At 30.3% G+C, this 16,876-nt stretch overlaps 1 protein-coding gene across 1 annotated transcript in view; it reads right to left on the minus strand.

Moving 5' to 3' along the window:
- The window catches only part of LOC145274323 (uncharacterized), a 46,401-nt gene that overhangs the window by 29,127 nt on the left and 398 nt on the right, over positions 1 to 16,876 (minus strand). Inside the window, exons 2-4 of the mRNA XM_080127432.1 lie at positions 11,617 to 11,787; positions 5,754 to 7,128; positions 491 to 707 (exon numbers count right to left, since the gene is read on the minus strand). Coding sequence (XP_079983558.1) covers positions 491 to 707; positions 5,754 to 7,128; positions 11,617 to 11,787 — 1,763 coding nt within the window. The remainder of the gene's footprint in view (positions 1 to 490; positions 708 to 5,753; positions 7,129 to 11,616; positions 11,788 to 16,876) is intronic.

A 16,876-nucleotide genomic window follows, 5' to 3' on the forward strand; every position in this document is an offset into this window, starting at 1 on the left:
AAAAACAAAAAGGGGGTATCGCTCATAGATGTGAAAAAAAAAAAAAAAAAAATCATTTCACATTTTTGGTTGTTCAAAGCAAAACACTGTTTAATTCACTGTTAGAAACTGATGCAATAGATAAAAATGCACACAAATTCTATACATTTACAAAAGCTTATTTTCTCGTCTTTTTAACCATATAAATATTTTTAAAATTTGACTAGAAATATGCAAGAAATTGCAAATTGGATGAAGTTCATTATGCCAGACTGGTTAGGATTGCTTTTAATAATTATATATTCTGATAACCAAATAACTTAGTGGTCCCATCAAAATTAGTGGCTTAGTGGTTCCATCGAACAATACTAAGAAACAATCTTTTAAACTGAGAGTAGGATTACAAATGATATTGGTATGAATACAAAGAAAAGTATTTAATATCTGTTTGATATAAATTTTGAAAGTTTGACAATACAATGTGAAAAAATTATTTAGTGAAAAAACTTACTTCGATCCGTCACATCTTTACACATGGCAGGGTATTTTGCATTGGATTCTTTCAAAAGAGGGGATTTAGCAAATTCATTTTTTAACGTTCGGACTCGTTTTGGACTTCTCTTTTTGGGTGTTGAGCCAGAGTCAGGTGTAACTTCAAAACTTACTCTTTTATTTTTATTTTTCTGAGGTGGTTTTGGTGGTGATGGGGTCTTGCAAGAGATTTTCATCTGGTTAAAAAAAAATATAAATATATATATATATATATATATATATATATATTATACATACAAGATTTACAAATAATCACATTAAAATAGAAACACAAAACGAATTAAAAGATACCCTCATTCAGAAAAAAAAGAAAAATTGGCTAAATTAACCAATAAATATTTCTAAAATGTGCTGTATATTAAAATGGCCTTATGAAGGATGAAGACAGGCTATAAACTATTAAGAGTTTAAATTTGATATATGGAAACAAAAGAGGTAAAAACAGAAGTATCTATTAGCATGTTGAAGTAAAGGATTTATTTAGAAGCAAAAAGCTTATAAAAATATAGCTCTAAAAAATTAAAAAAAAAAAAAAAAAGGTGCTTCTACATTATAATAACAAAAAATATTGAATTTCAAGCAAAACAAATGATATCCATGTAATTACCAGGTTTTAAATAGTAACATCCAAAAATTACGAAAAACGATAAGGTAGAAAAATAGTTATTTATGAAAAAAGAAATTTGTGAAATCACTGTTAGGGTTACTAAATAAAATGACAGGGGAGATAATTAAGTTCTGTTGCTTACGTTACGTGATGAACAAAATTAAAAATGTAGGACAAATTTTATTCCTAATCTAAACTTTATCGAAAACTGTTTTCCATTAATAATTATTTTCTTACCTAAACGTTTTCCGTAATTTTTGCATATGTTACTGTTTGCAATATGACAATTACATAAGTACCATTTGTTTTACTTGAAACTCAATATTTTTTTTATTATTATAATATAGAAGCGCACAAAAAAAAAAAAAAAAATCCGGTATTAGACCTCCCCCCACTCTTTTTGTCTGAGGGTTATATCTAAGATAAAGTACGATAAAGTGCTAACTATTTTTGGGTACAAAGGCTTTATGTTAATCGTAATTAATGATGAACTAGCAAGATACCTTCTAATAAAATATCCACTGGATATATATATCCAACCCAGCAGAATCAAAATCCATGACGACCAAGCAAGTTTTTTTTTCATATTTACTGAGTGTTATTGAGTCTCTGTCAAAAAAATTTAAAGCACTGAAATTTAGAGTTCAAAACTGACTCATATAAAATGATAGACCAATCATAATTCACCAATTTTGTATTTTAGGAGCAATTTTGATAGAACTTGGCTTTGCTCGGGCCCACCAACCTTATTTACTACTTGCATTTATGCCTGACTTTGCTCGGACGCTTTGTACTGTTTATAACTTGCCCTACGTGTGAATACACTTTATGCAAGATTTCAAATGTTGAGACCAAAATTTGTCTGAGTAATTTCATAGAGACCGCAGAGGTCAATTTTTTTTAAAAACTTTGACCCCAATTTTGACCCTTTTATTATTTTGGTCTCAAATCAAAATACAAAGTTTTACCCATGTCCAAGTTACCTACATCTAAAATTTCAAGTCATTAGACCCAAAATTAACAGAGGAATTTGGTAGAATCTTCAAAGGTCAATTCTTTAAACTTTGACCTTTTGGCAGCCTAATTTTTGCCTCAAAACTGATTAAAATGCTTGCTGCATGTCTGAATACCCGTTACGTATAAATTTCATATGTTTAGACCCAAAATTGGCCGAGTAGTTTGCTAGACACCACAAAGGTCAAATCTTTTGAACTTTGACCCCTTGGCAGCTCAAATTTTCGACCCAAACCGATTAAAAAGCTTGTCCTATCTCTGAATACACTTTATGTAAAATCTCAAATGTTTAGACCAGAAATTGCCTGAGTAATTTGGTAGAGACCGCAGAGGTAAAATCTTTTAAAAACTTTGACCCCAATTTTGACCCTTTAATATCTATTTTTTGGGGCTCAAATAAAATTAAAAAGTTGGATCCATGTCCAAGTAACCTACATTTAAAATTTTAAGTGTTTATACCCAAAATTAGTGGAGGAGTTTGGTAGAATTTTTAAAGGTTAAATCGACTCCTTGACAGCCAAATTTCTGGCCGAAAACCGATTAAAAAGATTTTCCCAAATCTCAATACTCCTTATGTTAAATCTCAAGACCAAAAATTGACAGAGTTATTCTTACTTTTATAGATATATAATTGTCTTCCATTTTACACAAATTGTATTCATCTATTTTGTAACCCATTATTTAGAGAATAAGGAGATTCATATATCAATATTTTGTTGTTTTAGCAAAAAATAAATGAGACGCAAACAAAGTATATAGACTAAAACTTTGTAGATGTTGCTTGTTATTTTGTATTTTTTTTATACAGAATATATTTTATATCATCCACAAAGTTGGAAGATACCTGGCAGATACTTTATATCATTACAAAGGAAAGACATACATTAAAAAGGGTTACGTCATAGATACTGCACTAACAAAAGGACAGCGTCATCTATTAAGACAAAACATACAGGATCATCACAATCATCCGAGTATAATATACTACTAAAACTTGGTGTATTTGGGCAGCATTTTTTCTCTTATCCAGGTTTCATTGAACAGCAATGATAATTTTTGCTCATTTCTCTTGCAATCCGTTTTTTCCATTTGGTTTTGGGCCAATGTTCAAACATTCTGTTCGAGTGTAAAAGGAAATTTGTCATAGTCGAACGTTTTCGACTTCCACGAGTCATTTTCAGACAAATGATGAATAAAAATTGCATTTGGTGAATTTATTGAAAACAATTGATTAAAATTGTTTAAAAATCACCAAATGCAATTTTTATTCATTATTCACCTGAATGGAAGTCAAAAACATTTGTGACTATGACTATGACAAATGACTTATGACAAATGACTATGACAAATTTCTTTTTACACTCAAACAGAACGTTCAAACATTGGTGCGCTAAATGGAAGAAAAAAAAAAAAAAACGATTACAAGAGAAACAAACAGGAATTATCCCTGTTCTTCAATGAAACATACTAAAACTTAGTGAACCTTGTTTGTCACTATGTGCATTGGAAGATGTCATCCACTTAAACATGAAGCCAATGGTAAGATTCTTTGTAACTTCATAAGGAATGCTATCATCCATTAAAATAGATCATTAATAACCTGAGTTTATATATTTTGTAATCCTGGCAAATATATGGAATACAAATTCCAGATTCTGAAATGCTTAATGTCAACGCCATCATTAACATTACATGAAGGTTAGTTTATAAGAATTTATGGTGCCTGTCTTAAATTCCTCTCTTGAGAGAAAAAAAAAAATCTGTATGATGTACATACCGGTGATGGAAAGAAAATATTGTATGCAAAAAAATAACGTAAATTTAGAAGGAGAGTAAGAAGTGAACGTTGGGTTTAGTTTTGGCAACCTCGTAACTCTTACTTCCTTTATTTTGTCCTTTACATTCCATGAACAATATTTCTAAAAAAGGGGGAAGAATTGCTGTTTTCAGAGTCAAAATCTTTCCAGCTAAGACTTATTGTTGGTTAGTTTTGAGACTTTTCTTTACATCAAGATTGCTTGGAGCAATTTCCACAAAAAACAAGTGAAGCATGGTACACAGTGAACGAGGCATAAAAAAATGACTAAGTTCAGCATTTAGCCCTTGAAGTCCCCAGGAGACATCAAATCCTGGTGAAAATGAACAAACAGTGCAGTTTTAGGCCTTAACATATGTAAATTTGAATTCTGCACCATGCAAAAATGACTAAGTCCATCATTTGCACCCCCCCCCCATTTAGCCTCAAAAGTCATTAAGATATTTAAATTTGAATACAGCACCATAAATAGACATACACAGAAAATTTTGGACAAATATGGTAAAATAGTCACAAAAATTGAATATTTTTATTAACTATAAAAGAGCCCCTGGGGCACACCCAAGAGTTATCGCAAAGTATAGACAAACAAAATTATATAGAAATTAGTTAGTTACAACTTTTCAGAAAGTTTTCTAAAAATCCAATGCATCAACTTTTTTTAATATGCACAAAAGTGTCAATTTTAGCCATTTTAACCAGAAAAGCACCCCTAAGGGGGCACCCAGAGTTTTCCCTGGAAAATACGTTGTTACTTTTTTTTTTTTTTGCAAAATTTTTAAAATTTCAAGGCATAGTTATTGAGAAAAGTGCAGACAAACAAACTCCTTTTGTCAGGGGTTGGGGGGGGGGAGACCAACAAAATCAAGTAACTTGATTTTTAAATAAATTTTTTTTAAATAATTAAAAAAAAAAAAAAAAAAAATCAATCAGGTTTTTATAGCTAAACTACAAGTGATGATTTCACAATGCCATCTAAAAAATAGTTTGAAGAAACAACGATAATTCCAAATCAAGATTTTAGAAAGTTATTCTTAACACGGAGAGGGAGCAATGAAAAAACTACAATTCACATAAAAATTAATTTCTTTATATAAATAAAACTACTTTATCAATTTATGTAATTTTGGTGTAGAAGATTTTCTTTTTATCATGAATAGAGTTTTCTTTAATTTTATATTTTCATAGTCAGGAATTCTGGACAAGTGCCAACTTTATTTAAATTGTAATCTGTGCATTTGGGTTATTGGATGTGCAAGTATGATATTAAAAAACCAGAAACTCATGAATGAAAATGTTGCATTACTGATGGCTTAATTACTGCAGTTATTTGTTTACTCATCAAGTAAAACTTTACAATGTTGTCTACCAACCACCCAATAAATAAAGAGTAGAAGTTTAATTATTTGTCACTTCATTATAATAGTGAAATTCAAAATATTGAATTAAAAGTAAAATCAATGATATCTATTTAATCATGTTTTAGCAATGAACCGATCTAAGAAAAAAAAAAAAAAAAAAGAAAATTAATTATTAATGCAAACAATTTTCAAAGACAATTAGCAAAATGGAACAAGGGAGGTAAATATTTCTGAAAACTGAAATTTTTTTAGCAAAAATCAATTTTTATCAATTATCTCTGAAAACTTTACTAATAATACATTTTTTCATAACTTTTCAGGTGTTCATTATAGTGACATGACAGATACGACTAGCTTTACTTGAAATCCAATATTTTGATTTTTGCTATTATAACGAAGTGCCAATTATTTTCTATAAACTTACGTGTGGTGTATTTAAGTTTTCCGTTGTGTTTTCCTTCTGATCCCTTTTATATTCAATATCTTTTTCACTACTAGGCATTTTCATTAGCGCTTCAGTATCTTTCAGTGGGGTCTCCGAATCAACATCAGTTTCTGTTTTCTTTCTTTTTGGGGAATTATCTAAGTTAATCTTTGATTCTTTAACATCATTTGGTGACTGTGGTTCTTCAGGCTTGTTCTCGACTGATTGAACACCAAAACTAACAGAGAGTTTCCTTTTCTTTGAGGGTGTTCCACTTTCTTTCAAGATGCTATTTTCTTTGGTTTTGCTTGACAGTTTTAAAGCATTGAACTGAAGAGTTGTCTGCTTTGTCTTCACAAGATCTTTGGAAATTTTCGACTTTGTTGGCCCTTTTTTATTTAGTAATGTCTTGCCTTTGGCTGCATTTTTCACCAAGGTCAGTTTGACAACCTTGGAGATACTTGATGTTTTTTTCTGAATATCTTTTTTAGTTTGAATCTGTTTCTTTTCCGGCAATTTTTTTTGGATTTTCACTTCTTTCTCTACAGAAGATAGCTCTTTCTTTTTCTTTCCATTTTCTTTAACAGTGTTGTTGCTTTTAGAAATCTCAAGGCTTCTTTGTTTCAAGTCTTTATTGCAATTTTTGGCTGTAGACTGTGTTTGCTTTTTACCTTTGCTCTTTTTCAAAGAATTTTTGTTATCTAAAATTTCTGAAGATTTTTTTTCTTTCAATTCCTCCTTGCATTCTTTTTCTGTTGTAGTCTTATTTCTTCTGCCGGCTTTAATCTTTAATACATTCTTAGGACCATCGGATTTTAAGTCGTTAGATTTTTGTTCTTTTGTAAACTTTTCTTTCTCATTATTCTGCTGATCTTTACGATTTCGAACGGATCTGGCTTTACCCACAATGTTACTACTTTTTATCTTTGGCACATTTTCTTTAATTTCCTTCATATGAAGATCTTGGACTTGTGACTCTTTTTGGGTCACCTCATTGGAGCTTTTACATCCAGCTTTCTTGACTTCTTTGGTAATTCCATTCTCATTACAACTTGTCTCCAATTCCTTAGGATCCCTCAAATTTTCAACTTCTTTTAAGTTACGTTTTCTTCTAAGAGACATTTTCTCAGGAAGCACGATTTTTTGCTGGTTGCATGGAGCAGATTTCTTCATTTTGGAAGAATTATTTATTTTAGTTTTGTCGGTAGATTCAGTTTCGATTTCTTCTTTTGGCACAATATTCATGGAATCACCTTTAGTTACTTTGTACTTCTCATCTGATGCTTTCGAAGAACATTTGTTGACAGGTTTCACTTCTAAACGAGCTCGAGAAATCTTGGGCAGAGAATCCAAATGAACTTCTTTCGCAATAGATCTACAATAAAAAGCAGTATGCAAACAATTATTCAAAAGAGAAAAAATATTTTTAAATCTGAATTATTTGGATTATTTAGACTAATCGTCTTGAGTGTTATTCTCACATTTCGGTCGATGTAAACTGACCTTTGTAAAGCCATGGTCATAATACCGTTAGCAATATACAGAGGCTACTAAGCTAATTAGGGAATGCATAAAACTTAGGAATATCATGAGCTCCGAAAATGTGATAGTGATACATGTTCATTCGCACAATTCTGAGGCAGGACGTTCAGGACTGCAGAACACAATACGAAAGGAAATTGTCGAGTACATCTCTGCACAAACACCACAGTGTGATTATGCAAAAGGTCTAATGTGAATGCATATCGTCACAGCTTTGGTCTGTTCAGCCGCAGCATAGGGTAGTATTTAAACTGTATTCTCAATCATCCAAATTATCAATTCTCATTTCAAAAATTCAGGAACAAAGTATGCTAAGAATTATTTAAAAATAATGAATAAAATAAAAACTTGAAATAAAAACCTTTTCCAATTTTAATCCAGTCATTAAAAATTGAAAACTGTATCAACTTTTGAAAGTTCCATACATATATGTGACTTTTCTGTATAAACATGAACTGTTAACTTAATTCTATCAAAACAAACTATAATCTCTTTAAGATTTAAAAAAATGTTTTTTTTTACATGGGGGTCACCACTTATCAAGGCCCAAATGCCACTCGAGGATAAGGGTTATTGAGTTTACAGGAGTCAATGGGATAATATAATAATCGTTACTAATGGAAATTTGGTAAACTGGATTACTTACAGGGATGTTTCATCAAGAATTTGTTTATATTAGACTTGAAGACAACCAAATTGTATTCAGCTGGGAAACAAGCAAACAGAAGGGAGTTCCACAGGCATGCAGTTCTAAGAAGTTTTGTTCATGGAATCTAGGTTTTGGTTTAGGCACAGATAAAGAGTGGGGAAAATTATTGACAGTGGTTTCAGCTTGAGTGTTTTTTGTGAAAGATTGGCGAAGGGGAACAAGAGATTAGAGCTCAGACGAGCACTTGCCACGGAAATAACGATAAAATAAAGACAGGCTTGCAACGTCTCTTCTGTGGGGAAAGATGTTGCAGGGAAGAGGAAAAGGGCATCCCCCACTAAGCTACAAAGTCTATTTTGAACTCTATCAAGGCAGGATAAGCTGCTTCCAGCAGCTCCTGCCCAGATATGGCAACAGTACTCCATCATTGGACATACTTGGCTTTTATATAGGTAGAGAATTGCATCAGGAGTGAGATATCTACTGAATCGATAGACGGATTCCATCATTTTTCCAGCGACCTTGGCAATGGATTCGATGTGTTTCATTTCAGAACAGGAGTAAAGGTCAAGCCCAGAAGTTTGTCAATACATGGAGCCTCCACAAGATGAGAGGCATTTATTTCAATTGATGCCAGATGAGGATCAGAGCGTTGATTTTAGATGCATTAAAAGTAATCAGCCACCTCTTTCCCCATTGTACCACGCACTTAAGATCAGAGGAAAGAGAATCAGAGAGAACTTGGTCATTTACGACCTTTGATGTGTTGCCATAGATGAGCGTTGTCACCATAAATGTCAACAAATGATCTAAGTATGTGTTTTGGGAGATCATTGATGTAGATCAGGAAGAGAGTTGGGCCTAAGATGGACTCTTGAGGGACTTCAGCATTAATACTAAGAGCTTCTGATTTCTGCCCATCAACCACTACTCTTATGAGCCTATCAGAGAGAAATGATTTAATAATTGAGAAGATATTTCCAGCTATACCATAGCTGGAAATCTTGTGAAGTAGGCCTTTATGCCATACCCTATCAAAGGCCTTTGATATGTCCAGAGCAATTGCCCTAGAAAGGAAGCCTTTGTCGAGAGATTCACTAATCCTATGAGATATAACCGTCAACACATCTGCTGTAGATCTAACAGAACGGAAATCATATGTATCACGAAGATTATTTCTGCTGAGGTGGTTGACTACTTTATTTAATATGAGTGATGGGAAGCAATTCTTAAGACAACGCTTAAACAATATTGTAAGTATGGGAGCAAGTTTTAGTTGAAGCTTTTTCAACACTATAATTGGAATGCCGTCAGGGTCAGTTGCTTTACTGGAATCAAGGTTCTTGATTAGCTTGGCGATATCACGCACAGATAAGATTATAAAAATGTTACTGATGAACCCCTTTTTTTTTTTATTACTAAGTCATTACTTATAAAGACCAAAAGCTACTGAAGGATAAGAGTAATAAGAGCAGTTGAATGATGAAAAATATTACTAGAGGATTGAAAATGGAATGAACAAAATTTGATTACTTATGAAGACGGTTTCTGACATCCTTAATATTGGATTTGAAGAAAAGATGCAACTACACTATCATAGCAAAATTCGAAATTTTTAATATTGAATTTAAGGCAAACCAATGGTCTTTACATAATTGTCATGTTACAGTAATGAATATATCCAAAGATTAAGAAAAACGATAAAGCTTTTTAATAATGCGGTCATATTTAAGTACTCCGACATGCCAATTAAGTAGATATCATTACTTTTAGTTGAAATTGATACACAAAGTCGGTAGATACCACTGTGTTTTTTGGTTTTAAAATCGATTTTATCCCTTTCAGAATTTTGCTATTATAGTGTAATTGCACCAAAGAAAATTATGTAGTTGGAAGAAAAGCAGTCCCGTGGTAATGTTAAAAAAGAAAATTTTCTGGAAATTTTGTCAAACATTATGCAAATGGAGGAAGAAAGATTCTTTGCCATTCACAACTGTGAAGTCTTATAAAAAAGAAACCATAGATTGGCACTTAGTCAAGCATTCTCTTGTTTCTCTTTTCCCCACTTCCTTAAACTCTTGTTATGAGAATTCGTACTCGCCTCTGAAGAACTCTGATCAAACAATGTCTTCATTATTTTTTATGCTTAAATTATTGAAGTTGTAACAATTCTTTTTTTTCAATTTTCTCATCATTTTGTTATAGCTGAGGATGGGACATCCTACCAGATGTCAGACATTCACCCGCTGTCTCATACATTCCAACCAAAAGATTTTTAAGATTCTAACTGTCTCTATAAGTACAATTCTTTGAATCTCTCTTGCACTTGGCTCACCAGGTATATTTGTCAAGTAGTTTTGAAATTCTTATCCATAAAAATGTTTTTTTTTACATCCAAGTGAAGTTTTAACAAATACCAGCATTGCCTGATAATGAAGATTTCTGTGTACATCAACTCACATGGACCTTTTTATTTTATTTTTACTTTCTATAATTTTCAAATTACAAATCAAATAGGATAATCGTTCTGTCAAAAGTGAGAGAGACATTACATTTTCAAAATATCAGTCAAGCATTGAAGGGAAAAAAGAATTATACACAAATAGAATTTGATTCACATTTAAAATTTACATTAGTTTCTCAAAATGAATGAATTCTCACATTTTGTCCATCAAACATGCAAGGTCTCAATGTTATATATCAATATTATAGACTTGATTTTAATCAATGTTTTAATATTATAGACTTGATTTTAATCAATGTTTTAATATTATAGACTTGATTTTAATCAATGTTTTAATATTATAGACTTGATTTTAATCAATGTTTTAATATTATAGACTTGATTTTAATCAATGTTTTAATATTATAGACTTGATTTTAATCAATGTTTTAATATTATAGACTTGATTTTAATCAATGTTTTAATATTATAGACTTGATTTTAATCAATGTTTTAATATTATAGACTTGATTTTAATCAATGTTTTAATATTATAGACTTGATTTTAATCAATGTTTTAATATTATAGACTTGATTTTAATCAATGTTTTAATATTATAGACTTGATTTTAATCAATGTTTTAATATTATAGACTTGATTTTAATCAATGTTTTAATATTATATTATATTATAGACTTGATTTTAATCAATGTTTTAATATTATATTATATTATAGACTTGATTTTAATCAATGTTTTAATATTATAGACTTAATTTTAATCAATTCAATTAATGTGTACTTATTTACTACTATAGTCCAAAATTATGATACATTGTCAAAAATCATTTTTAGTCAATTCTATCACTGATGCCTAAAGCTGGTAAAATCCAATAAGAATAAAATGTAATTTTTGTTTAATAAATTTAAAGAAACTTTATTTCACGCTTAGTGTTGAGGAGAAAAAGATAATCAGGGTTTTTCTGTTTCATATCTCATAAAAATAAATAAAAAAAACAATGTTTTCAATCAATATAATCAACAAAAATAATCTGCAGAAATGAACATTATGTTAAAAGATAATTTTTTTGTTTATTTTTTGTATTTCCTAGGTACAAAAAAAATCAGTTTCCACAAATGTTTATGGATATTATTTTGCAAGTTAGAACCAACTGAAAATATAACAGTGTAAAAGTTAGTGAAAATTGAAAAGAACAAAAACATATTTACTTGTTAGTTTTGTTGATAAAACCAAGTTCTTGACATTTATTGTTGACAAACAAATTGGCTTCCAAGCACAAATCCTCTTGAGAATCAAGCCATTTACCTTGACTGAAAATTAACAGAAATCCAGGAAGACGTTCTTTCACATTAAAACTATAAGTGAAACTACCTTTTGTCCTGTGTACAAAAAGAAAAAAAAAAAAAAAAAAATTTTAAACAAAAAATACATTTTTTACTTTCTAAGAAATATAAAATATATATAAGTAACTGCTTAAATTGTAGTTTTTGTTTAAAGTTGTCTCCCTTGGTTATGAACTCTGAAAATAATCGTTTGCCTTATCACGAGTCTAGAAGAGAAGCACTAGGGATGAAAAGTCGTGTTCAACACCATTAACCAAATGAGCAAGATAAGTGCTCCATTAAACTGTTCATCTGTGTGTGCACAGTTAACATAAAAACTACACAATACACACCCACAAAGCCGATATATTTTTTTCCAACATTACATTGAGTAATACTTAACCCCACCCCTTTTTTTTAATATTCATTCTTGGGATGAGGACAAATAGAGCTTAATTAAATAGTTATGTAGTAATTTAGAAGAAAACTGGAGTTATTCCTCAAGAATTTGAGAAAACATCAAATAACACCCAGGGAATTAGCATTTCTCTATAGACTATTCTCCTCAACATAATTTCTTTTCAGATTAATGTAATTGGATTTATCTTTCCTTTATCCACCATCAGCAATATTAGTAGGTATATGCCAAATTAAAATTTTATTTTCATTATATCTAAAAGCTTTTTAATATGGACACAGATTTTTGCAAAGTAAAACCATTGTATCAAGTTGATTTTGGTAGCTCAATTATGATCATTTAAATTTTGTTGGAAATTAAAAAAATTTGCAGACTTGTGTGCTACTGATTCAGAATCCAAATTTCAGTGTATAACTAAAATGACAGGCCTTAAACAAGTGAAAAATCCTTACAAATGTCATCTTGTGGTACATGAAAACGAAGTTAGCAGAAGCAATCACATCAACATTGGGTGAAATCCCATTACCTTTCAAATAAACATACAAAAATGGACACAGTAAAAAGCTAACACGTTGACTCTTTAAACAAATGAAAGAATTGTATAATTAGAAAAGAAAAGATTTAATTTTATTTATATCCAAATTTTATCAAAATACACACCAAAAAATAAGTAGGTTATTACAAGTTGCAATTGAAAGCAATTCTACTATACTCATTTTCCAAAGATAGGATTCTGTATAAATGGAAGTTAAACTGAATATAATGACGATGATGATTTCGCACTCATCTGGTTTGTGATATCAGTTCCTTGGATGGATCAGAAAATGGCTGCAAGCAGGCATTTTCTGAGAAGACGATTTGAAATTTAATATCCAGAAAAGCTGTGTCCCTTATGGCTGAAATCCATGTATTTCATCGTTTATGTCAAACTGTACTGAAATTGAACCCTTTAACTCTAAAACAAACTTAAATTATTCTTAAACTGCACATATCTGTTATTCAAACACTATTTCTTTTATGGTGTCAATTCGAACAACACATCAAAATTCAGTAGCATTTTGTAAGTGACCACTATTATATTGTTGGATTCCATTATAATCCCAATCATACAGAATCTGCAGCAAGTCAGATTCTTAGTATTTATTATGCCCACTAATGGTTCTATTAACTTGTAGTAATCTGGCGCTCAATATTGGAGGGTCAAGCATAGGTTTCTATTAACGTGATAGCATTTGACTTTAAGATAGAAGAAACTGATACTGACATCTTGTTCATGCTTCTTTTCCCTAGACATTCCCAAGCCATGTGACCAAATCCATTGCAAAGGATGTAATACATTAGCACTCCACGTCCTCTGCTCAGAAAATCTCTTGATGCATAATTCAAACCATTACATGTATAGCAGATAGAGAAAAAAAATCAATTGCTAGGACTGCTTATGCATTCTTTTTTTTGGGGGTATCTATCTTAAAGAATGCTCTTAGAATTGCCCTAGATGACAATGAAATTGGGTCACAAAGCATGCACATTAATCTCTCCAATGAGCACCATTAGTTTTTGCAGTTTTAACAAATACACCTGTAGAAATGAAGACAAATTCATTAATAGAAGCGAATTGATTTAATATATTTTATTTATTCTTTATGGAGTGAATTTTTTTTTTTTTAATATCTAAAGAAAAATACTGATTGAAATAGAAAAATTGTCGTAATTCTAAGAAATTTTCTGAACAATTATAAGGTTTCATTTAAAACAAAACAAAAAATTCAATGTTTATCATTTTTTTAAATTGCAACTTCAAGGTAATTTTTTGTTCAATATGTGTATTTAAATTTAAAAAAAAAATACATATGTTTTACTTATTTGAACTCTTATGTTTCATAATAAATAGAAATTTCGATAGATTTAAATATATTTTGTTCAAATTTCGAAAAAAAAATAAATAGGGAGGGGGGCACGCAGTAAAAAAAAATATTTCCCTTCGTATATTTTATGGAAACTGCATTTTATATGTAATTTCATTCTAAAATGGATAAGTATCGAAAATCTCACGAAAATCTAACCATTAGTTGATTTTTGCTAGATTTATTAAATACGGGTATGTTTTCACATTCGAAATGCTTACTACATGGGAACGTTATTTTAAAGCGCTAATTATGTAAACAAGATTTTTGTCTCGCAATTTCATTATTTTCGTGCGATGAAAAAAATTTTTTTTTAATTATTACTAGTTTATTTTGCCCTTCTTTTAAATGATACAAAAATTATATTGATAAGATTAATTGATAATAAAGTTACATCTTTTACATATGGGGGGGGGTTATTCTGTGGTGACTTTTGGTAGTGCCTATAGATACCCCTATCTTTGTCCGCCCATTTTTGCCCGTATACCTAACTTGATTTTAACTTCAAAATGTTGAATGAACATTTTGGAGTTAAAATCAAGTCAGTAAAGTTTTACAATGTAAATATAAAAATCCGATAAAAAAAAAAACAACGTTACTTCCATTAACACTTATAGCGCAAATGCTCATCCAGAGAAACTGACTCAGAAAATAGTAAACATGAAATGATGACGTTTTTATTGTGTAGAACGCTGACGTTTTACACACAACTTTTTGGTAGTGCCTAATGTTCATGTTATAGTCTTTAATAAAATTTGATGTTTATTATCGAGTATTAGGCATAGTCTGGCATACGATTTTATTATTTCCTATAAAACCTATTAATAATTTGGACAACAGAATATTCTCAAATAAGCTGTATAATTTAGATTTTTCGCACTCATCTCAATTGTTATATTGAATGTTTCGGCCAAGGTAAAATTTGATCTTCAAATGCATATTCCAGAGTTCGAAAAGATACGTCTGAAGATGGTCAGAGATAACATCGGCCGAAACATTGTGAATATATAACACTTCAGACAATAATCGTTCGAATAAGACTCAGTATTGTCTAAAAATCAAAACAAACTAAAGCATCATTAAATAATAAGCAGAAGTTACCGAGAAAACCTTTCTTTACATGGGGAGGATGTTTTGTAACTATTCTGTACTTTCACCTAACAATTTAATAAACAAAAGATATCGTAAAAACTTGAAAATATTATTTACAAAAATAACACGGTAACTTCTCTGGCTAAAGCACCAATAATAATCACACGAAGTCGAATCTTTCAAGATGTGACATGTTTTTATTTACTACGAGAAGTGAACACAGACAGAAATCGAAATTTATTTATGAAATAAAAAAATAACAGCATTAAAAACGCTATCTTCAAATGTTATAAAAACTAAAATTCTAGCAATAGCTGTTTAAATGTTTAACAATTTATCGAACTGATAAATAAAATTTAGGTCAATATAAAAGAAATCAATGAACACTTTATAAAAAAAAAAGAGAGGGGGTTACTGTTGTTCTATATTTGTTTTGTGACACCTAAATGTTATCAAAGGCAAAATAAGTTACTTTTCTACCTAACTGGATATGTTTTTAGTGTTTTTATTTAATGCAACATGTTTATTCAGCTCGAAAAATAGTGTTTACGGATATATTGGAAAATTAAAAATGGCGCCTGACTCTCTTTGGCACGGAAAGTTTAGGAAAATGAGTTATAAATAAAAAAAACTAGACAAAATACTGTTAAAAACCCGCCGAATATATGTCAGCCTATGTCACGGTAACATATATTGAGCGAGTGGTATTATTATACAAACACCGTGACAGCGTTAGGGTTAGGGTTAGGATTAGGGTTTAGGGTTAGGGTTAATTCGCTGTCACGGTGTTTGTATAGTTTTACCGAGCGAGTTTCTAACATTATTTTGCATAGTTTTTTATTTTTCATTCTTTTTCCTAAACTTACCGTGTCAAAGAGAGAGTCGGGCGGGCGCCACTTTTAATTTTCCAATACATCGGTAAACACTGTTTTGAGCTGAATAAACATATTACATTAAATAAAAAACACTAAAAATACACCTAGTTATGTAGAAAATTAACTTATCTTGCCTTTGATAACATTTATTTGTTCTATATTTGTTCTATGACAACTTTTTCGAATCTATGTGTACAGTAAAACACACACACACATATATATATATATATATAGTGTTGTGTTTGTGTACAGTTTATGGAGTGTGTTATTTTATTTTTAGAGGTATTTTTTTACGACCTGCCCCAGCGTAGTATAAACACTCCCAACCAACCACCCCATGTTAAGAACGGCTTTCGGAATAGACACCCCACCTCATGTTAAGAACGGCTTTCGAGGTTGGAGGTGTTTAATCTGAAAGTCGTTCTTAACATGGCGTCGTAAAAATTTACCTTTTTAGATAGGAGTCAAGTTAAATTCATTTTACAGTATCTTTTGTTTAGAAAATGAAATAGTTAAAAAGCTCCCTCCCCATATTAAAAATAGCTTTCTTTGATCGTTATTTTGTTATTACCGTACGATCCGTAAGAACAGTGTTATCAATTTTTACTAATATTTTCTAAATTAATTATTTGGATTAATTAATGTTTAAAAACTAAAGTCACTATTTTTGCTAATCTTTGCCCTGTTTCTCTAAAATCTTTATCAAACTTTTTTGTTTATGGAAATAATGAAAAAAAATTAGTAAAAAAAAGAAAACAATTTAAAAAAAACTAAAAACACACTAAAAAAGAAAGAAAAAACAAAAAAGTGCCTCTAAAAAGCAGCAGTTAACAAATAAATTGTATTTCTTAATCACC

This window comes from Euprymna scolopes, chromosome 1 (genome assembly GCF_053919585.1).
Source record: "Euprymna scolopes isolate OS-2025 chromosome 1, ASM5391958v1, whole genome shotgun sequence".
Taxonomy (NCBI): Eukaryota; Metazoa; Mollusca; class Cephalopoda; order Sepiida; family Sepiolidae; genus Euprymna; species Euprymna scolopes.